Source organism: Diceros bicornis, chromosome 41 (assembly GCF_020826845.1).
Source record: "Diceros bicornis minor isolate mBicDic1 chromosome 41, mDicBic1.mat.cur, whole genome shotgun sequence".
Lineage (NCBI taxonomy): Eukaryota > Metazoa > Chordata > Mammalia > Perissodactyla > Rhinocerotidae > Diceros > Diceros bicornis.
The window spans coordinates 4,923,813-4,944,206 of record NC_080780.1 but is presented as its reverse complement, the minus strand read 5'-3'; the positions used below and the strand labels follow the sequence as shown (position 1 = coordinate 4,944,206).

At 40.9% G+C, this 20,394-nt stretch overlaps 1 protein-coding gene across 1 annotated transcript in view; it reads right to left on the bottom strand.

Moving 5' to 3' along the window:
* Nucleotides 1–20,394, bottom strand: part of ABCA13 (ATP binding cassette subfamily A member 13) — a 448,014-nt gene that overhangs the window by 117,938 nt on the left and 309,682 nt on the right. Inside the window, exons 46-49 of the mRNA XM_058534839.1 lie at nt 16,903–16,972; nt 13,174–13,292; nt 11,482–11,569; nt 5,692–5,800 (exon numbers count right to left, since the gene is read on the bottom strand). Coding sequence (XP_058390822.1) covers nt 5,692–5,800; nt 11,482–11,569; nt 13,174–13,292; nt 16,903–16,972 — 386 coding nt within the window. The remainder of the gene's footprint in view (nt 1–5,691; nt 5,801–11,481; nt 11,570–13,173; nt 13,293–16,902; nt 16,973–20,394) is intronic.

Genomic DNA, 20,394 nt, shown 5'->3' with positions numbered 1-20,394 from the left:
TTTCAAGGGCAGAAGGGCCAAGATTTGCTGATTGACCACGGGATGTGCAGGAAAAAACACAGTCAGGATTCAAAGTTTGGCCTCAACTGACTTTTAATTCCCCTTGGGATCCTGAAAAATATTATTATATGACATGGAGTGTGCCTAAATTGCTGACATGAGAAGAACAGAAGGAATAACGCCTCTGATGTGAACTCTATTCAGTGTTCCTCTCATCCCTTGATGAACTCCCACATCTACGCCGGTCCCTCAGGCTGCAGGCTGTACTTACAAAACTACCTCTTCACACCCAAGTACACGCTTGCCACCTTGTGCAGTCACTGCACAGAACACCCAAAATGCACTCACCTCATGCAGGAGGAAAGAATCTACCTGGGAGAATTCACTGTGCAAACCACAACTATTTTGTCTAGACCAGTGCCAGCCTTCCACTAGTTTAGAAAAAGACTCCATTTGAATGGGCTACACAATAAACCTACTTTACATTGAGTTTTATGCTTACAATCAGGGGCTCTGACAAGCTACAAACACGCTGGGGCCCAGCAAGTTGGCCAGCCTGGGCTCTGGAGAACCAGCCTTCTATCAGGTGGCCTGAGTCAAGGTTCAGAAAGTTCCTTCATCGCTAAGACAGGGATGTCCATTCTACTGAGATCCCATCACAGGACCACTGTGATGAGAAGAGGGATGTGTTGTCTGTGTGGTACAGAGATCGTGCCTTCAACTATCATTTCCCAGATGCCTCCGAGCCCGGTTCTGTGAGGCTGTGGGGCCAAAACAGCGAGCAAGACACAGCCTCTGCTCTCAAGGGGTTTGCCCAAATCTCACATCAGGTAAGCTTTTATTTCATTACAATGATAAGCTAATAATTCTAGCTCTGTTCATTCCCAAATGAACAAGCAAGCATCAAAGGATGTAAGAAAATATTTTTGTTCAAAGCTCTGCTGACGGAAGTTTCAATCAATACATTGATAATAACTCACAATGCATTTTCCTGGGGTGTTATGATTTGTACATTCCCAATTTATTGCACAAACCTTCCTTTCCTGTGATGACTGCATAAACAAGCCAAATTAGAATCAAAATTTTGATATAAACAAGTAAAATATGGTTGAAGAAGTTTCCGATAACTGAGAATAAACACATTTTTCAAGTCAACACAACTTTTCAACAAACGAACAAAAAATCCACTCCTTTCAGTAGATGTTTCTGAGATGAACATCATCAGGAATATCTGATAACCCAAGAAGCAGTGCATACAAGACACAGTTGATTGACACCTGCAGTCTGGTCAACATTGCTTCCATGTTCCCAGACAGTGACCCACTACACAGCGGTTTGAGCAAATGTAAGACTTGGGAATGTGGCTCATAACTGGAGCCAAATTTACGGCTTATATGTTTAATACAAGCTCTTGTGAATTAAAACATATTTTTGTGATTACACCATTCTCTCATTGAGAGGGGAAATTTTAGTTTCTGTGATATTGGTTTTCATCTCACAGGCCACAGTCTTCCGCCTCTCTGATTTATCTTGTCCTCATATCTGTCTAGAGAGCACACCCAGCCATGCCAGTGGTCTCTTTAGAACCCTTCATGATACCAACTTAACTTCAATTGCATACATCTCTACTCCTTTACAGCTCTACCCACCCCCACTTTATGTTATTGATGTCACAGGTTACATCTTTATATATTGCATCCCCATCAACATATATTTATAATTACATTTTATGCTTTTGCCTTTAAATCTTGCCAAAGAACAAAAAGTGGAGTTACAATAATATTGTTTTTATATTTGTCCATGTATTTACCTTTACCAGAAAACTTTATATTTTCATATGAATTCAAGTCACTGTCTAACGTCCTTTTATTTCAATCTGAAGGGCTCCCTTGAGCATTCCCTGTAGGGTAGGTTTATGGCAATAAACTCCCTTAACTTTTGTTTATCTGGGAATATCTTAATTTCTCCCTCATTTTGAAGGTCAGTTTTGCCAGATACAGAATACTTGGTTGACAATTTTTTCTTTCAGTACTTGAAATATATCATGTTACTGCCTTCTGGCTTGCAAAGTTTTTGCTAATAATCTTATTGAAGATCCCTTGTATGCAATGAATCACTTGTCCCTTGCTGCTTTCAAGATTTTCTCTTTGTTTTGACTTTTGACACTTTGATCATAATGTGCCTCGGTGTGCGTCTCTTTGGGTCCATCTTACTTGGTGTCCATCTCGATGTTTCCTCAAACCCCTTACCTCAGCACGCTTCATTCCCACCTCTTTTCAGTCACTAAGAAACACATTTTGTATTTCATTGATCTCAAACTACGACCTTTCTTTCTCTCACTGCATCTTCGTCTTCTCCTCTCTCCTACTCCATCAGTTCTATAGATCTGTTCATCAACCACATTGTGACATCTATTCCCACACCCCACTTATGCTCTCCCCAACCAGAAACTCCTGAAAATTGTATTTGCCTCTCTCTCCAGTCTGGACCTGGTGATAAGGCATTTCAATTTTTGTCTATTTTTATTCCATCAAAACTTATTCATTCTCATTCATGTTTATTCCAAACCACTAGAAAGAAAAATCACGTCTTCACGTTGGCTGCATGCTGACTGCATTCACTAAAATAGTATCGTATGTTTAATTGAGCATCTCTGTGACCTTCAGTCATAATTTTAATATATCTCTGCTCTTTCTAATATACTCTTCATATAAGAGGTACTCAAATTTTTGTGATTCCTGTAATTATCTGCATCCATCTTTGCCCTTTAGTCTCATCTCCTTTTTATAGAGATCAAAGACAGCTGGCATGAAGTTCCAAAACTACCCTCCATGTTTCCCAAGTTTCTTCCATAGGTTCATCTTCACTCCTCCTGTATCACATAAAAATGTATTCACCCTTTCCAGAGATAACTCCTCCATTTCGGTTCTTTCTCTCCCTCTTTCCAGGTATTGATCCACCAACTTTCTTTTCTCCCTTGAATGTTCAAAATGCTCTCTTCCATCCCATCATGCTACCAAAACCTCCAATTACTTCTTATTTTACATACACACAGTATCTCTTCTCATTCTTCTTCACAGCCAAACTTCCATAAGGCAGAGTTTATTCATTTAGTCTCCTAAATTTCTAAAACAATCTTTTTCTACACCATTCCTTCCACTCTGATTTACATCCCTACAACTCCATTGAACTAACTCTCTAGAGGTCACCAACCAAGTCCCTGCATTTTCATTCTTTCTAATGATTCTGGAATATTTGGTCATTTTCCTTGCTCTTCTTCTTGAAATTCTGCCCTTCCCTGGCCTCTGTGCCAAGATCTTCCTGCTTTAGGGGCTGCAGAATCACCGTCCCCTTCCCACTGTTCCACCCACAGCCCTCTTATCTTCAGCATCTTTTTCTGATCCATGCAGGATCTCACTCAACAACCAGCTTAATCTGTCATCTTTACTAAGGTTAATGGTGAACGGTTTTTACTCATGATCACTTTATTGAATTTGTCTTTCTAGTGTTCCGAATCCTGCTGCATATTTTCATCTAATGTATGATGCAAACCCAGCAGCTCTGAATGTGTACAAATCACTTTACTGCTTCCTTGAAAATGCCTCTTTCTCCTGACTTATTTCTTATAATGTCAGCAGTATTGACCAGTTAGTCATTCATTCTTAAAAGCTCAGATTTATATTTTATATCCTTTAAACTCTTACTCTACATTTCTGTAGTTGTCAGTTTCTTTAAATTCTTTCCTTTCCCCATCCTCAACACCTCAACATTTTCTTCCATCTATCTGGACTTTATAATTTCATATTTTTCCTCCAGATTCATCCTAGCCTTGCCTGAGTTACCTCTCATTTGTGCCCAACATCCTTCCAACAGGTCACTTAATTGCAACCAACCCTTCTCCCTTTAATATATGGCTTCCAGATTATTCTTTCTAACATATTACTTGGATCATGTCATTCTCATTCTCAAATATAGATAAACGCTGTCTATTGTCTATTAAATGATGGTCATACTCCTCACTCTGTCAATCAAGGTCAAGCAGAATTTGGCCTCAGGTAAGCTTTCCAGAAAGATCAACAATTGTCCCTCTACACTCACGTTTATGATGAGGTCAAACTGGACTCCTCCAAATAACTTGAACAGACGTTATGATTTCCATTGTGTCGCTAATACCTCCAATAGCTTCCCGACATCAGTCAAACTTTTGCCCATTGTTCAAGATCCAATGTTAGTCACCCAACCTCCCTCCATGAAGCATGCTCTATTCATGCACATCAAAAGTGACCACTCAGTTTGAGGTAGTAGAAAAGCTAAGTCTCTGTTATCAGCTACTCTCTGTTATCAGCTACTCTGTTATCAGCTAGACCTAGAATCAAATCTTGGTCCCATTACTCAACTTGCTCAGAGCCATAGCTGGTAGGTGATTTCTCTGAACCTCAGTTTTCTAATCAGTGAAGTAGGCAAATACTGCCCACCTTAGAAAACTGACAAGAAAATTAAATGAGATAATAGATGTTAAATATCTCATGGACATCCTCATACATTTCAGACAACAAATATCACCTTGTTGTCCCTCATCTGTAGAACTTTATACTTCTTTTGTACTGTTATTAGGCACACACATTTCAAATTTTTTGTATTACCTACTATCATTCCAAAATAATTACAGTGCCACAAAATAATTAAATCTGTTTTGTTAAAAAATTGGTGGAGAAAGGAAAACAAATGTGGAAGCATAAGATAGGATAGGAGTAAAGTGATAGCACAGTGGCGTAATTGTTTGGCATTTATTTCTATGTGACTTAACACTTCAACAAATATATTTTGTGAATAAATTATGATGGATATGGCCTATTGGTGCTTACACATCTGTTTTCTTTCTTTCCATTTTTTTTTTTAAGAAACTGAATAAATTTGGTAAATTACAACTTATCCCCCAAAGTGAAGCATATATTATCCCCTTAAACCAATAAATTCATTCTGGATTCCAGAAATGGACCTGTGTCATCTACCAAAATAAGAAAGCATATGTAGTGAATCCATGATCAACATAGATAATTGATGAGTTGAAGGCCCAGCATATAAAAAATTATGATGTTCACCTTCCCAACAGTAATGGGGTGGTCTGTATTGTCTCAGTATAGCATATAACAGTTTCTATTTTTTTTTTATAATTTTATTTATTTATTTATTTCCCCCCCCGCCAAAGCCCCAGTAGATAGTTGTATGTCATAGCTGCACATCCTTCTAGTTGCTGTATGTGGGACGTGGCCTCAGCATGGCCGGAGAAGCAGTGCGTCGGTGTGCGCCCGGGATCCCAACCGGGGCCGCCAGCAGCGGAGCGCGCGCACTTAACCGCTAAGCCACGGGGCTGGCCCCATGTAACAGTTTCTTTAAAAAGAGAAATTTTTGTTGCTTCTGTGAGATATTAAAATCACTAGGAGAGAACTCTCAAGCCACCTTTTATTCCCCTCATCCTACCGATGAGGTCATAATTTCAAGAAGGTAAAGACATTTAGTGATGCCAAATAGGGCCAACAACTTTGTATATATTTATATATGGATCAGCTGCCAGTGGAAATCTTCTCATCACTCTTCACATTCCTATTCGGAATCCTTTCTGCTTCTTTCACTCTTAAAAACATTGTCTTTTAAAAGTAGTGAATTATAATGCATGAAAAATAACATTACCGTATGATCGCCAGTCCACAGCAGGGGGTAAGAGCCGCCACAAAATAAGGTTGTTTAGATGATTTAAGTAGGAAGGTAGGGAATGAAAACCCTTCTGATTATACCACACCTGAAAAAGAAAGATAACTTAATGGCTCTCTTGAAATTAGTTCTTAAGTCTGTTTATCAGCTATTCTTGGACACAAGGAACACGTATCAATTAGCTTCACTAGCACCTGAATGCAGCCCTCAAAGTAATGTTCCTGCCTGGCTAACAGTGAGCAGTAAATTTCGGCCTGCTAACTTTATATTTATCTCAAACATATAATTTATGGCTAAAAATAGATTAATTTTCCCCAGAACAAATGTGAATGTTGCTCTATAATTATATTCTCACAGCAAAAGAGGAACCTAAGCCCATCATTTTTTTCTTTCTCCGTTGGTAAGCTAATGAAATTTGACCTGCAAATTAAAAGCACAGAAAATGATCAGAAAAAATGATTACTTTCAAATTAATAACTGAACGTGGAACATTATTTCCCAAAATAAATTGAACATTTGCTGAGCATGGAGAACAAATAGCATCAGGCAGGAGAAAGGTGAGAGAGAAAATAGGAGACAGCCAATGTTATTAAAGTTGAGATAATAAGTAGCATAAAAAAATCCTAATTGAACCATCAATATCTATATTTCAAAATATCAATATTTAAATAAAAAATTTTAAAGATATACTCAGTTTGGAAAGCTGGTGAGTGTCTTCAAAATGTATAATGAATCAACTGGCAAATTCTGGTCTTAATTGATTGGACAGCTCCTTTTTTTTCCAGACAATGCTCTTTTGCAACAAACCTCTTTGCAGAAGCAGAGCTTCTCCCCAGAAAGTTAACGCTCAGAGGAACCTATGCAAGTTCTCACAGTTTATGCAAAGTTAGGACTAGATCTCAAGTCCCTTGTCTTCCAACCCATTTTTTTTCCACTTCATCACACTATGACCGATCGTTTTTTAACCAGAATCCTGTGTGGCAGCAATTGTGTTCATGGAAACAGCTAAGTAATAAACTATTGTTCATGTAGTTAAAAAAAAAAAACCCTATCTACAGAAGACAATATTCCCCAATTCGTTCTCAGATAGCCCACTTCATAAAGCAACTCAGAAAACAGACCACTTATCTCCTTCATACCAGCTATCATTACTCACCCCCTTCTTCCACTATTTTAAGTTCATAGAGGAATCCTTGCCAAACATTTTTTTTAACTCCAAGGAGGAAAGAATCTGTTGAAATCTACTAACCACAGAACCCAGGACATTCTGTGACACCTAGGCTGCACCTAAACAGAACTGAGTGGGATTGTGTAACAAAAAATGTTTAAGACACACATGTGAATTCACAAATTCACAAATGTGTGTAATTTAGACACAATTCTGAAAAGTCGGCTAAAGCACAGAGAAGCACACTGAACTGAAGGAGTTTATGTCACCTGTCAGAGACATGTTCACCTCTTGAGCTGGGAACAGCAATTCTCCTCCGTGCAGATCTGCACAGTGGCCCCTGACTCTCACCCTTGCCTTCCCTGCTCGCTCTCACACACGAGTACTGGCAAATGCTTCTGGAAATGATAAACACCTGGGATTCTGTTACAGTCAAGGGAGGAGTTGCTATGCTATAGTAAGAAAACTCCTGCTTATAGAAACTGGAACCTCCCACTTACATTGCCCTGACCTTCCTCTCCCCCAAGTCTAGGCTCCCTTTACTGCTTAACTGGAGGAAAAAAACATGAGCGACAATGGCGGTCTTTGCCATAGATCAAGGGTTTTCAAACGTTGTTTTGTTTTGTTTCATTTGTTTGTTTTAAAAGCAGGGTGATTTTTTTTTCAACTTAAACATGACACGGAACAATGATACAGAAGACAAAGTGGCGCTGCAGTGGTGGAGCTGGGAACACGGGAGTCTGCTCCCCCCGCACTCTCTGGAGGCTCTGTGGCTTCTGCATTGGATTCCATTTATGGCCCCATTTCTTCGCCTTCCCTGGATCTATACCCATTGTCGGGTGTCTTTTGTGCCCTCCCACTCTGACTCTGCGCTCAGCCATGTGATTTGCTTTGGCCAATAGAAAATGACACAAGCACAGTTTGAAAAGCACTTGGCTGTTCCTACAATCCCTCCTGTGCCTCTGCCGTCACCATGGCAGCACGCCCAGGCTGGCCTGCTGGAGGATAACACACACAGAGCAGAACTGAGTCCCCCACCATCATCCCAGCTGAGGCCATCAGCCAGCCAACCACCCAGTGATCATGACCGGCCAGGTCAGTGCCACTCAGCCTACAGGAGCAGAACCCGCAGACTCCTGAGCTAAATGAGGGTTCATTGTTGAGGCCACTGAGGTTCGTACCTGTTTGTTATACAGCATATTGTGGCTATAGAAAACTGACACAGAAATTGGCACTGGAAAGGAGGGTTATTGTCACAAAAACTGAAAATATGTGACATTGGTTTTAAGATCAGCAAGTGGGTGACAAAGAGACAACCTTAGGAATCTGGAAATATAGGAGAAAACCTTTAGGAATGCTGGCAAGAATGGCAAGAAAATTTCTGTAGGTAACTGAAAAAATGGTGATCCATATTACATAGCATTAAATCATCTAATTGTCACCTGTGGTAACTTCAAAGCTAGAAATTGTGCCCAGCAACTTCCTGACCGGGTTGCGGAGATCTCTAGGCAAAATAGTGAAGAGATGGCCCCAGAATAAAGATCAAGTCAGGGGTGTGGCAATGAGAAACTCTGTGAAGATGGCTGAAAGAGTGATTGAGCTAAGCGACTCTCTCAGGGGACAAAAGAGCTTCTAGGAATATAAGGGGTGTTTCCTGGTAGTACCCTAACATTCCCAAAATACCAATGATTAATTTTAGAGAGAGTGCATGTCTCAACAAGAACCCTGAGTGTGGCCTATGGACCTCAATTAGATCAATAGCCTAGAGGGCCACATAGGGAGCTAAGTCAAGACGGCACTACCCCGCTGGGCTACACATGAAATGGAAATAGGGTCCGGGAACCCAGCTCTCTACAGGCTGAGAAGTTTCTCAAAAGGCATATTTCCAAATGGCCTCTTTACACGTGCACATTGAAGGTGACAGAAGAAGTATTTGGCAAAGAGCAGAGTGAAGAGCCACAGAGAACACGGAAGTGGGGGAACACTCCCAGGGAGCAGAACCAGGGCCTAGTTAAGGAGCATTCCCCACGGTAGTGAGGCCTGGCACCATTTGCTAAACACAGCCCACAGCAGCCCACCCCACAGATTCATGAGATGAAGAAATTTTTACTATTGATGGTACTGCTGGCTTGTGGTGGTTTGCCATACAGCATTATTTTGGCAATGGATGATTGATTCAGAGTTTCCAGGAACAGAGTTTAAAATGTTCTTAAACTTCCTTTCAGTTCTATAAATCGGCATTTACTTGGGAAAAATCTTATAAATTCTTTAAGTACGCAATACGTAATTTATGAGGATCTTAAAATTAACATTTAAGATTTAGCAGAGTTCAAAGGAAGAGGTTTTCTTTTCTTCTTTTTTTTTCTCTCCCAAGAATGCTTTTCTAAAACACTGGATCAAATTCTGGAAATAAGTTGTGGGATTTCCTTTCCTGCCAGACCACAAGTCAGGACTCAGTAAAATCTAATAACTGAGAGAGGAAGTTAATCTCCTTTTAGGAACATATTATAACACCTCAAAACAGACCCTTCATGTGAGGAATCCTGAGTAACAGTTCCTCAGAAAAGCAACTAAGTAGCTATAAGAAGAAAAAAAAAATTCACTCGGATATTCAAATACATAAAATTCTATCTGGAAACAGAATGTGTGCCAAACACCAGGAGTGAGATGTTTTCATCCTTTTTATCTGAAGTGTATACATTCTAGAGGGTGTTTTGATTAAACAAACTCAACACTCAAGATGTGAATGAAATAACTCATAAAGGTTCCATGAAAGACCTTCTACTAAATAATGAATTTATTCATATTAAGCCTATTGTGCAAATTTTCCACTTTCTCTTCAAACATACTATGAAAATGGTACAGTCTATGGCTTATACCTTAAAGGCCATAGTAAAAGGCTAGTCATTAATGACTGAAAGGTTAATGCAATAATTTGACATGACATCAACCACTCTAGTGCTGTAGGAATTTAAGACAACAAACGCCCTTTTCAGCCCACTGCAGAGTGGTGATTACTTGGCTTCCTGAAGAGAAGCTCACTCACCAAAGGGCTGGATACAACGGGCTTGCATGCCTGTGCCTGGCAAAGCACATGTCAAAAAACATTAAAATTGCAGACGTCGCTACTCAAACACATCAGTACAGAAGATAATCTGAACCATGACCAACAGGAGCAGGTGTTGGGGAAACATCTGAACTGTGTGCACTCTCGTCACAGAAGCAGAGATCCATCTGGGGAAGCCCTGGCTGCTGTGCCCTAGATGTCAGAAAGTGAAGACACAACCATCAGTGATAACTAAAAAGGTTTTGATCTGTATAGATTAAAAGTTGAAATATTCTTAGAGGAAATGAACAGATTCTTTACAATTTAGGCATATTTTAATAATGACCACATCATATGTTCAAAAAGCCAGTGAATGTATTTTAGGTTATTTTTCTATCAAGCTATGGATCTTGATATTTTCATATCAAGCTATAAATCTACTTACGTGTGTTGTCTGCCAAGGAAGAGACATTTGAACAAACCTCAGCTGAAGGAGGGATTTCTGAACAGCCTACACAATGACTTAAATTTTTCGTCAGGGATTACATTGTGAAATACAACTGTTAAAACTTTCTTCAGGGATTGCATTGTGAACTACGAATGTTAAAATTTTCATCTGGGATTACATTGTGAAATACTGGTAAAGAGCCTTTATTCCACTGAGTAAACCTCCAAGATGCACAAGCCCTTATCCTGATAAGCTTTTCCAGGTCCCCATGAACCATGGAAAAACCCCCAGAAAGTAGGGAGGGTACCTTCCTGGGCTCACGTAGACCAACCGTATTTCACTGGTTAGATGACAGATTTACAAGGAGACACAACAATCCCAGAATCTACTCTTTCGCCATTTCTCTCTCAGTAGGGACCCACACCAGACTATTTCCTCAGTCGCTGAGACCGAAAGCTTTGAATCTTTCATCGCTCCCTACCTTAAGGTTGAGTTAACTTCTTTCCTTGGAAAAACCTCTGCTGTGATTCACCACTTCTGAGCTCCTACTAGTGGATAAAGGAGACTTTCCTCCATTCCAGACCTCCTTCCCCCACAGCTGAAGAGCCCTCCCACCTATTCTCGGTGATGCCAAGGGAAACATTCCTAATTCATAGGAATAGTCCTGGCAGGGCTTGAAAACCAGGCCCCTACAAGTAGTCCTGCATAGTCACTGCTGTCTCAGTGCCAGCTCTGGGTGCATCCAGCCTTCTGGAAGAAGAGGAATATAAGCGCATGTATGGAGGAGCTCCTTGGCCACCAGGGAAACTAGTGTTGTTTCCAGTTATCCTGACAATGGATGTCTTTAAAAATAGATTATCATTGGCTTTAGATCTATTAGGTGAATCCCAGTCTTAACAAAAAGCAGTAACCTATTGTCTATATTTCTATACATCGTAAAGGAAAAGAATTCATTTTCTCTTGCAAGGGAATGTTTATGTACAACTGTTTTTATTTCATAGTAACAAACACTGGGATTTGATTTGATTCCTCCTGTGCCCACAAATATATTTGGATATCAATTGCCCTAAATGCTTTCTAAAACAGGAAGGAAAAAAAATTTATTACCTTTGCCAGAGTTTTTGGTTGTGATATATTTGAATTTGCATCTTGAACTTGATCAGGGATTCGTACTCCAAAAGACCAACCTCCAAGCCTGATAACAGTAAAGAGGGTGTTAGTGCTTTACTCAGGGAACACCAGGATTTCCATCCAGAGGATGTTTCACCACTAACTGTACTTAGTTATAATGGCCTTAAAATGGTAGCGAGCTGAGCATCCATCCTCTGTGATGCGACCACACATGTGGGTCATGTGCAGAAAGAAATGGCCTGGCTCGCATCCAGGAAGAGCATTGCTTATTTAGAAGGTATGAGTAAGGCTTGCCACATTGCCCAGAACTTTCCATGTTATTAGTAGAAACATGCCACGTAAAGGACATTGTAGTGATCACTAGCACTCGAATTATTTTAATTAATGGTCATTTCTCCTACAAATCAGCTATTCCGAATTACTTAGTGTCATGCTCTTCTGAGCTACTCTATTTTGCATTGTGTTTTGTCTTCAATATTCTTGCTTCTTTAATCCTCAATGAAAATATTGCCTTGTTCAGGAAAGCATCCCAGAGTACTTTGGTTGGGGTAGATTTCCTTCTCTTTTGGGTTCTCAGAGTACCCTACATTTCCATGCATTGTATCAATTGCCACATTGGGTTTTAATGGTGTATTTGCTACTTTATCTTTCATGCAGTTCTGTGAGTTTTTCCTGGGTGGGAATTATATCTTTTGTCTCCATATCCCATGGGCTGTGTAGTATCTGGCACCTATTAAGCATCCAAAAATATTGGACATTAGAAATAAAGGCATATATTAAGCTTTGTTTCCCACTCTCTGGATAAAAGGAGATTAAAGAACACATGTCCACCATAGTGCCCTTACTCGCAGCAAAAACTGAAGCAAAGGAATAAGGATAAGTCCCACCTGGCTCACTTCAATATATTTATTCATTCATTAGAGAGATACTGATTGAGTGACTCTTATGTGCCAGATACTGTTCTAAGCCCTGGGCACATAAACTCCCGCCTTCAAAAAGCAGAGGTTCTAAGACACGTTTAAAGACCTGGCAGGCTAAGCACACCGGGAGCCTAGGATGTCCAAGGAGGATGATGCTGCTGGGACAGGAAACATAAAGAGGTGACAGGTAGAAAGGGCAGCGGCTGTCCCAGGCACCATGGGACGCTTTTGTATTGAAGCAACAGGATGCGTTTGGGGACTCAGGACATTTGATGGAGTAGCAAATGTGATAGTGATTTAAAGCAACGAGCAGCACTCATTCCTTACCCCTTCATCTAGATTCACCCCCTCAGGATCAAGGAAATTCAGCACAAAACAAAGGCTTTCCCAAAAATCACCCAAGAGGAACTTTAAGACAGAAGTTGCACCCAGGCTCCCGTGTTGGATGCTGCACAGTAGAGGGAATTCTCAAGGGAGATCATTATTTCATTATGCTGCTAACTTATCCGCGCTTATTCTCTGAAGCAGCAAACCTGCCTCTGGCTCCCCCGAGTGAGTCTCTACTGAGAGGATGTCCCCCAGCGTGAAAGAGTGAAAGCCAGCAGTCGGAATCCTGCTAAGGCTTGCAGGATTTCTTTGGAATTTTTATGAGCATCAAGGTTAGTATTTGACTTTTGAGTTTCTAAGACCATTAGCACTTGACACAATAAGATTTCCACAGTAATTCCAGAGACAATTTTGAACTCACCGTGGTTTTTCAGACGGTGCCAGCAAATATTCCTCCAGGGGCAGGGCTGAGAGGTTCAGCAGCGTGTGGCCCAGGCGGTTGGTCAGGTAAGGAGCCCGGGCACTTCCATTCGGACACTTCTGTAATTGTTTTCAAAGAGATAATATAGAAACTTATTTATAACCCACAAGCAGGCTTTCTGACATTGTTTTACACTAAACGTGACTTTTCCTAGCTTTCATTTTTTGATAAATTATCTATGGCCTTTTATATGTTCTGATTTCTCAAATCTCTTTAAAAGTCACCTACATTTGAGAACTATACCAGAATTCCACTGTGACCTTTGTGTCAATTACATTTGGGAACTTCAAATCCTTCTCTGTATGTTAAGTTTGAGCAGATTTGTCAGAACTTAAAAAGGAAAAATGTTTTCACCGGGGTGATCTTGCATTTGATGAACCTGAAACAAAGCTAGAGGCAATGAGTGGGAGGATGATGAGCAAGAGAATTCAAAGGCATGTGTTTCTTTCCTAAGTGCCTCAAGTGGAAATCAAACAGCTCTTCTCCAGTGACTCACTCAAGTGCTGACACTGGCTCAGAATCAGGAAATAATCTCTCCACAGGGTTCGAGGCCTCGCGCCCGCAGCGCAACCAGGACCTGGGGCCACAGGCGCGGCACAGTGGTGCCCCGGCCCGGCCACTGCGGGGATCCAGACTCCATGTGCTTTCTCTCCCTTTCCCAGAACAGTTCAGGAAAGATCACACACTAAACCAGTTGGCGACTCCAGGAAACGACGCTTTCTCTGGACCTTTCGCTTCAGCTTCTGAAGTTTGTATTCTCATTTGCAAAATGGAAATAATACCAACCTTACCCAACTCATTGGTTTCTGTTAGGGTCCGACATACATAAAAGAACTATGGCAGAGTAGGAGTACCACAGAAATTTAAGGTATTACTTGCAGGTTTTTGATACGAAGGCTTAGGGAAAGACGCTAAAAGAAATAACAGTCGTTATCAACTATAATTCAGCCAAACTCACTGATCTCCTTCACAGGTTAACATAACCACCTTTACAGTTTCCTTGCCTCTACCCTCTCTCTCCAATCCACTTATCACTGCATCAGGATATATCTTTCTAAAACGCTGTTTTCATTTAGATGACTCCTTTGCTGAAAAATTCAAATTCCTATCAAGAAGTCAAGACCACTAGAAAATGTTCTGTCTCTCTTTCTAACCTTATCTGTTTAGTTCTCCCTACATATACCTTCTGCAGTAAGCTGAATATTGGCCCCCAAAGATGTCAGGTCCTAACCTGTAAAGGTTACCTCATATGGCAAAGACTTTGCAGATGTTATTAAATTAAGGATATTAAGAAGGGGAGATTATCCTGGATTGTCAGGGTAAACCCTAATGCAATCACGTGTATCCTCGTAAGAGGGAGGCAGGCGAGATTAGACGAAGAGAGACAAGGAGGCCACGTGACCAGAGAGCCTGAGGCTAGAGTGATGCGGCCACAAGTCAAGGAATGTCAGAAGCCAACGGAAGCTGGAAGAGACAAGGAACAGCTTCTCTCCCAGCACCTCCAGAGCGAGCACCTTGATTTCATCCCCCCGATGCCGATTTCAGACTTCTGACCTCCAGAACTATGCGAGGATGAGTTTCTGTTGTTTTAAGCCAGCCAGTTTGTGGCAATTTGTTACAGTAGCCACAGGAAGCAAATACACCCTCTATTCATTCTGTATAAAGCCACACCCATTCCTGCCGGCAGGTTTTTTGATCATATTGTGCTGTTCTCCAAGGAGAGGTAAGCCCTGAGATATCCTGCTTGTTCTTCAGAGCTAGCTCAGTTACAGTTCCCTTGGAGCTCTCTCTCACAGTGTCTCTTCAAAATAGTGTCTCCTTCCTCAGAAGTAGAGCTAACCTTGGAACATTGTTGTAGATTTAGAGACAGCCATGGCATATTTGATAAAAATACAAGGAAATTAACATATTCTTGCAGACTAGGACTTCTGGATAACACATATGAATTTAAGGGCAGAGAAATATTTCACCTTCTGACAAAATACAGTAAACTGGGCTCAACATGATCACTAAAGACTAGAGAATTGGCCTTGGGTCTGGACCTTCCTTCCACACAACCCTAAGTGCATCACCTTCGAGCCAGCCCTGCAGAGCGACACCTGTTCCTTGGGACTTTTATGAATTCCACCTCAACATCCTCTCTCCTGAAGTTCTCTGACTCCTAATGTGTGGACAAGCATTTCTCAAAGTGTGTCCCAAAGAACACAGGTGCCACAAAGAAGAAGGATTCCTTAGTCAAATAATTTGCAGAAAATGCTGTATCTTTTCCAACCCATGTCAATTCAAGCATACATTACCAGATAACAGCATCTTGGAAGAGCTGTAGCAAAGAGACCTGCTAAATACAGCTTTATCCAGCATTTCCGAAACTTATTTGGCTATGGAACTTTTTCATGTGAAGCCTTTCTTTTCTTACACACACGTTACTGAAACCTTACAGTTCCTGTAAGTTGGGGTGAATTTAGGAACATCAACATCAGGCATTCTGATATTTATTCATTCATTCCTTTACCATTGACACCTAATCTAATTCCAATATATCTAAGGTAACTTGCAATAAAAGGAACAAGTAAAAAGAACGATTAAATCAAGGCCACAGAATAAGAGCATAGAGTGAAAAATTAGAGGTTTCATGAGTAAATGGAATAAACAAGACAAAGAAAAAAAAAAAATCATTGTGTCCAGAAAATCTTGAGCAAAAGACAGCTTGTCCCTGCAAAGGATCACCAAATACAGCCCTGAGTTTATTGACAGCCTAGACCACAAGGGAAGCATCAACATTGTCATCAACAGTTTCAGCTCAGTCAGGGCCTTGAATGTCCATTACGGGTGCTGTGTCATTGCTCTCACATTTGGACATTCTGTCTAACAGAAGAAAGCAGACCAGGTCCATCCAAAAGAAAACTTTCTGAGGTCGCTATACTATTAAGAGGAACATACCCCATGGGCCACTAAATAGAAAGGCCCTGTAAACGTGTTCTTCATGTGGCCATTTCCTTAATAGATCCTCCATTAATTTAAACTGAGATTTTTGCTTTTCCTTTTGTTCTGTAAATTAGGATTGCCACATTAGCTTGTTGCTTGTGGCTAATAGGCTAAACGGCTTACTACCTTTTGAAATTTCCTTTGAGATGAGTTCCAATCAGTTTTCCAAATAAATTTCAATTCATTCTCCTTCGCAGACTAGATAACTATGGCCCTCACTTAAACAGTGGGATCCCTACTTCCATGTTTTTGTATGAATAGATCATGGTTAGAAGAGCTAAAGGATATCTTAGCTTTGAATATCTAGCTCTCAGAACTCAAGTACAAATATGACAAAAATGTGCCTTGAAATTTTGGGAAATTTCTCCCCAAAGGCAATTCTAGCTTCCTTATCATTAACTGAAGAAGATTAATTTGCTTAATAAATGCCATTGGGGATGTTAATGATCATGGACAGCAGCCAATGGACAGGAGGACCGCTGTGGACTCCGTATAACATCTGTGTTGTAGAAATGTTCACTTTATCTAATGAAACTTTTCCAAGGAACAGCTAATCAAGTAAACCAAAAAGTCACAGAGGCTCACTGAGTTAACAAAAATGAAGATTTTATAGATGGCGCGAACTCATTTTTGTTACTTGAGGTTTAGACTTAAAAAAAGATCAAAAACACTGCAGAAACCTACCAGGCAGCCACACGAATCCTGGACTTTCGGGTGAGAAATGGGATCCATGTGCCAGCATGAAGAATTCTTCCTAACAAAACAAAGGAGAGAACCAGAATGATCTTTGAGATTACAAAGCTATTGTATTTCCATGAAAGAGAGTTCCATCAGAGGAGCACACAGTTCACAAGATAATCATCTCCTGCTGCAGAAGGCAGAGCGCCTACATTTGTTTTCACAGCTGGAGCTGTTAATCTGATGACAATGTTTTGTTACAATGACAATATTTCCATTCTATTAAATGATGCTCACTTGCTTGGCTGTATTGAATGTATTACCAAAGCTCCCCAGGACTTTTGCTGGGGGCCCCCGGGAGCTTGTCCTGAATTCTGACACTCCTAGTCTCAAAACCAGGTACCTTGAGTACCAATACAGCAATTAATAAACACAGTGAGCTGCTAATTCCATTTTGTGGTATGACACAGCAATTTAATCATCATTTAAAAAATAGCAAATATTAAATTTCCATTACAAAGAAAGGTCGTGCAATAGAAATTGTTATGCAAACAACTTGCAGCGGTGGTGGCTCTAAAACCTTTTACGTTCCCATGTTCCCCTATAGCTTTTTCCTTGTAGGCCTTATACTTTGAAATTTTTTTTTTTTACTAATGTTTGTAAATCAAAAGTTGCTTTAGTAATGATAATTATTCCTATTTACTCAAAAATTGGGAAAGAAAGGAGAAAACGCTTGCTGAACTACAGGCACCCAGCTAGGTATTTTTACCAAAACCTCTTGCTAGCCCCACTTTTGGAAGAGGAAGCGGAAGTTCTGAGAGATTAGCTCTTTGCTCCAGGCTGTGCTGCTCCAACGTGAAAACATTGAGGGAGAAATCCTGCAGTCCAGCGAAAGAAACTTTCCATTTCTATTAACCAGGTCAGCAAAGTACAATTTCCATGTAATTTTTTTAAATGTCAAAAATAATTTAAAGACTTCCCCAGTGCTACTTTCTTGGTTAATTGGCTTATGAGGACTCCAGTTGGAGACTTAAAAGTTAACATGGAAATATTTCCTAAGGGAGTTATGTATTTAATCAGACTGCTGTATCTGATAATTACTGCAAAACAATGACTCCATTTACCCTGAAACTTGGCAGGCCCTCCTTGCTTCCTCCAGGGCTTTCAAGTGGAAGCCTTCAAGGCTGCAAGCAAGCGTGGACAACTTACTGAATTCCTTCAAACAGTCAGTCATCTTTGTCTCTTCCAAAACCTCCATTATTCTCCTCCTCACTCTCTTTTGTTTTGTTTTTGTTTTTGTGTGAAGAAGATCAGCCCTGAGCTAACATCCATGCTAATCCTCCTCTTTTTGCTGAGGAAGACCCGCTCTGAGCTAACATCTATTGCCAATCCTCCTCCTTTTTTTTTTTTCCCCCAAAGCCCCAGTAGATAGTTGTGTGTCATAGTTGCACGTTATTCTAGTTGCTGTATGTGGGACGCGGCCTCAGCATGGCCGGAGAAGCGGTGCGACGGTGTGTGCCTTGGGTCCGAACCCGGGCCGCCAGCAGCGGAGCGCGCACACTTAACCGCTAAGCCATGGGACTGGCCTCTCACTCCCTGTTATAGGGTAAAATCTGTGACCTTCAGAGTTGCATAAGAACCAGCAACAGTATTTAACAGATTTTGGAGCATCTCTCAGCCTCCAAGAATTTTTATGTTCAAAAATTCACTATGAAGCTGCGTGAGCATTCATAAAAGGGAAAAGAGAGGAGATGATGTGCGAGGAACTCTACATTTCTACTTACATTTTCTTCCAGATTTCAAGAACCTAAGCACACATCACTCTGCCTTCAACAGCATTCCCCTAAGTGTTCTGTAGGACACAGCTGCAGTGCTGGCGTTCCAGAGAAAAGACGTCTTGACAATGGCCCCTTGGTTCTTGCAGTTTGGAAATGCTGTGTTACGCAGATCTCTTTAACACAGGGCTGCCTGCAGCTTTTAACAGCCAATGTGCATTTTGAATCTCGGAGACAGAGGGAGATGCTGGAAGGACCTACTCTCAGGAGGGGAGCATTCTGAGACATAAACTTGCCTAAAGGAACAAAAGTCCTTCACGGGAGCCACCCCGTCCTTTGAGGTGAGCGCTGCTCTTTCTGGAGAACTGGGAGCACATTGACGCAAAAAGTAGAGAAAACTTAAGTAACTTGCCCAAGTCACACAGCGAATACGTGGTAGGGCTGAGATGTCGGTTCAGGCAGCCGCCCCAAAATCTGGGTTCTCCACCCCTTCACCATGATGCCTGATAGACACTCTCTCTCTGCTTTTGATCCTTGACCTCAACTTCCATCTTTACAGGCCCCTGGGAGAGAATCTGTCACCGGCCATGCCAGGCTGCAAGGACTGAACCTCAGGAGCCCTGGGAATCTCCAACCACCGAGACGATTCCTCATGTTGCTGCAATCTACCCATGGAAATAAACTTCACACATCTCCCCACTTGGCTTTTAAAGTTCAATAGAAATATAAGATTTGCTAACTACTACTTTTGTTCTATATAAACCATTAAAAAGAATAGGTGGGGGGCCAGCCCGGGGGCGCAAGCGGTTAAGGGCGCGCGCTCCGCTGCTGGCGGCCCGGGTTCGGATCCCGGGCAGGCACAGACGCACCGCTTGTCAAGCCACGCTGTGGCAACGTCCCCTATAAAGTGGAGGAAGATAGGCATGGATGTTAGCCCAGGCCCAGTCTTCCTCAGCAAAAAGAGGAGGATTGGCAGATGTTAGCTCAGGGCCGATCTTCCTCACACACACAAAAAAAAGAATAGGTGGGAAAAGTGACCATTTTACCTCAGAAATAATAGAGGAAATCATCACTGGAGTGTCACCAGATTATGAGTCTTGTAAAACGAAACTAAATATTTAAATCTACCGTCTACTTCTAAAAGCTGGCAACTTGAGCACATTTTAAAATTTAAATTATGCATCATCTACTATTATGAGAGAACTTATATCTTACATCAGGTTTATACCACAATAGATTCTTCTGGAGCTCTTTACTGCCTTCTATATGAGAGAGAGGTAAAAATCAGAAATTCAACACCCACACCCTCACATAGGACACTCAGAGTATCTCAATATAAAAACAATAAGCAGAATCTGACTTGTTATTTTAAAATATTTCCTCTAATTAATAATCAAGTGATTGCTAAAGTCTTCCAGGAAGGGCAAATGTAGATATTACTGAATTCAATCATATTTTACACTTACAGAAGGAAACTTACCTGTCTTAAGTAAAACCTTCTGCTTTGATCTGAGACCTTAGTAAATTAAGCCTTATTGGTGCAACATGGACAGAAATCATTACGAACATAAGTATTCATAGCACCCTTGTACAAGGCAGCCCCCACAGCCTTTTGTTAAGCTGATCAGGAAAATGGATAGAAATGGTTAGAAAATAGGAATGAGGTAAGATAGACTGACTACATGGATTTCACAAAGAAAAAGGAGAAAATCGAAACAGGTCC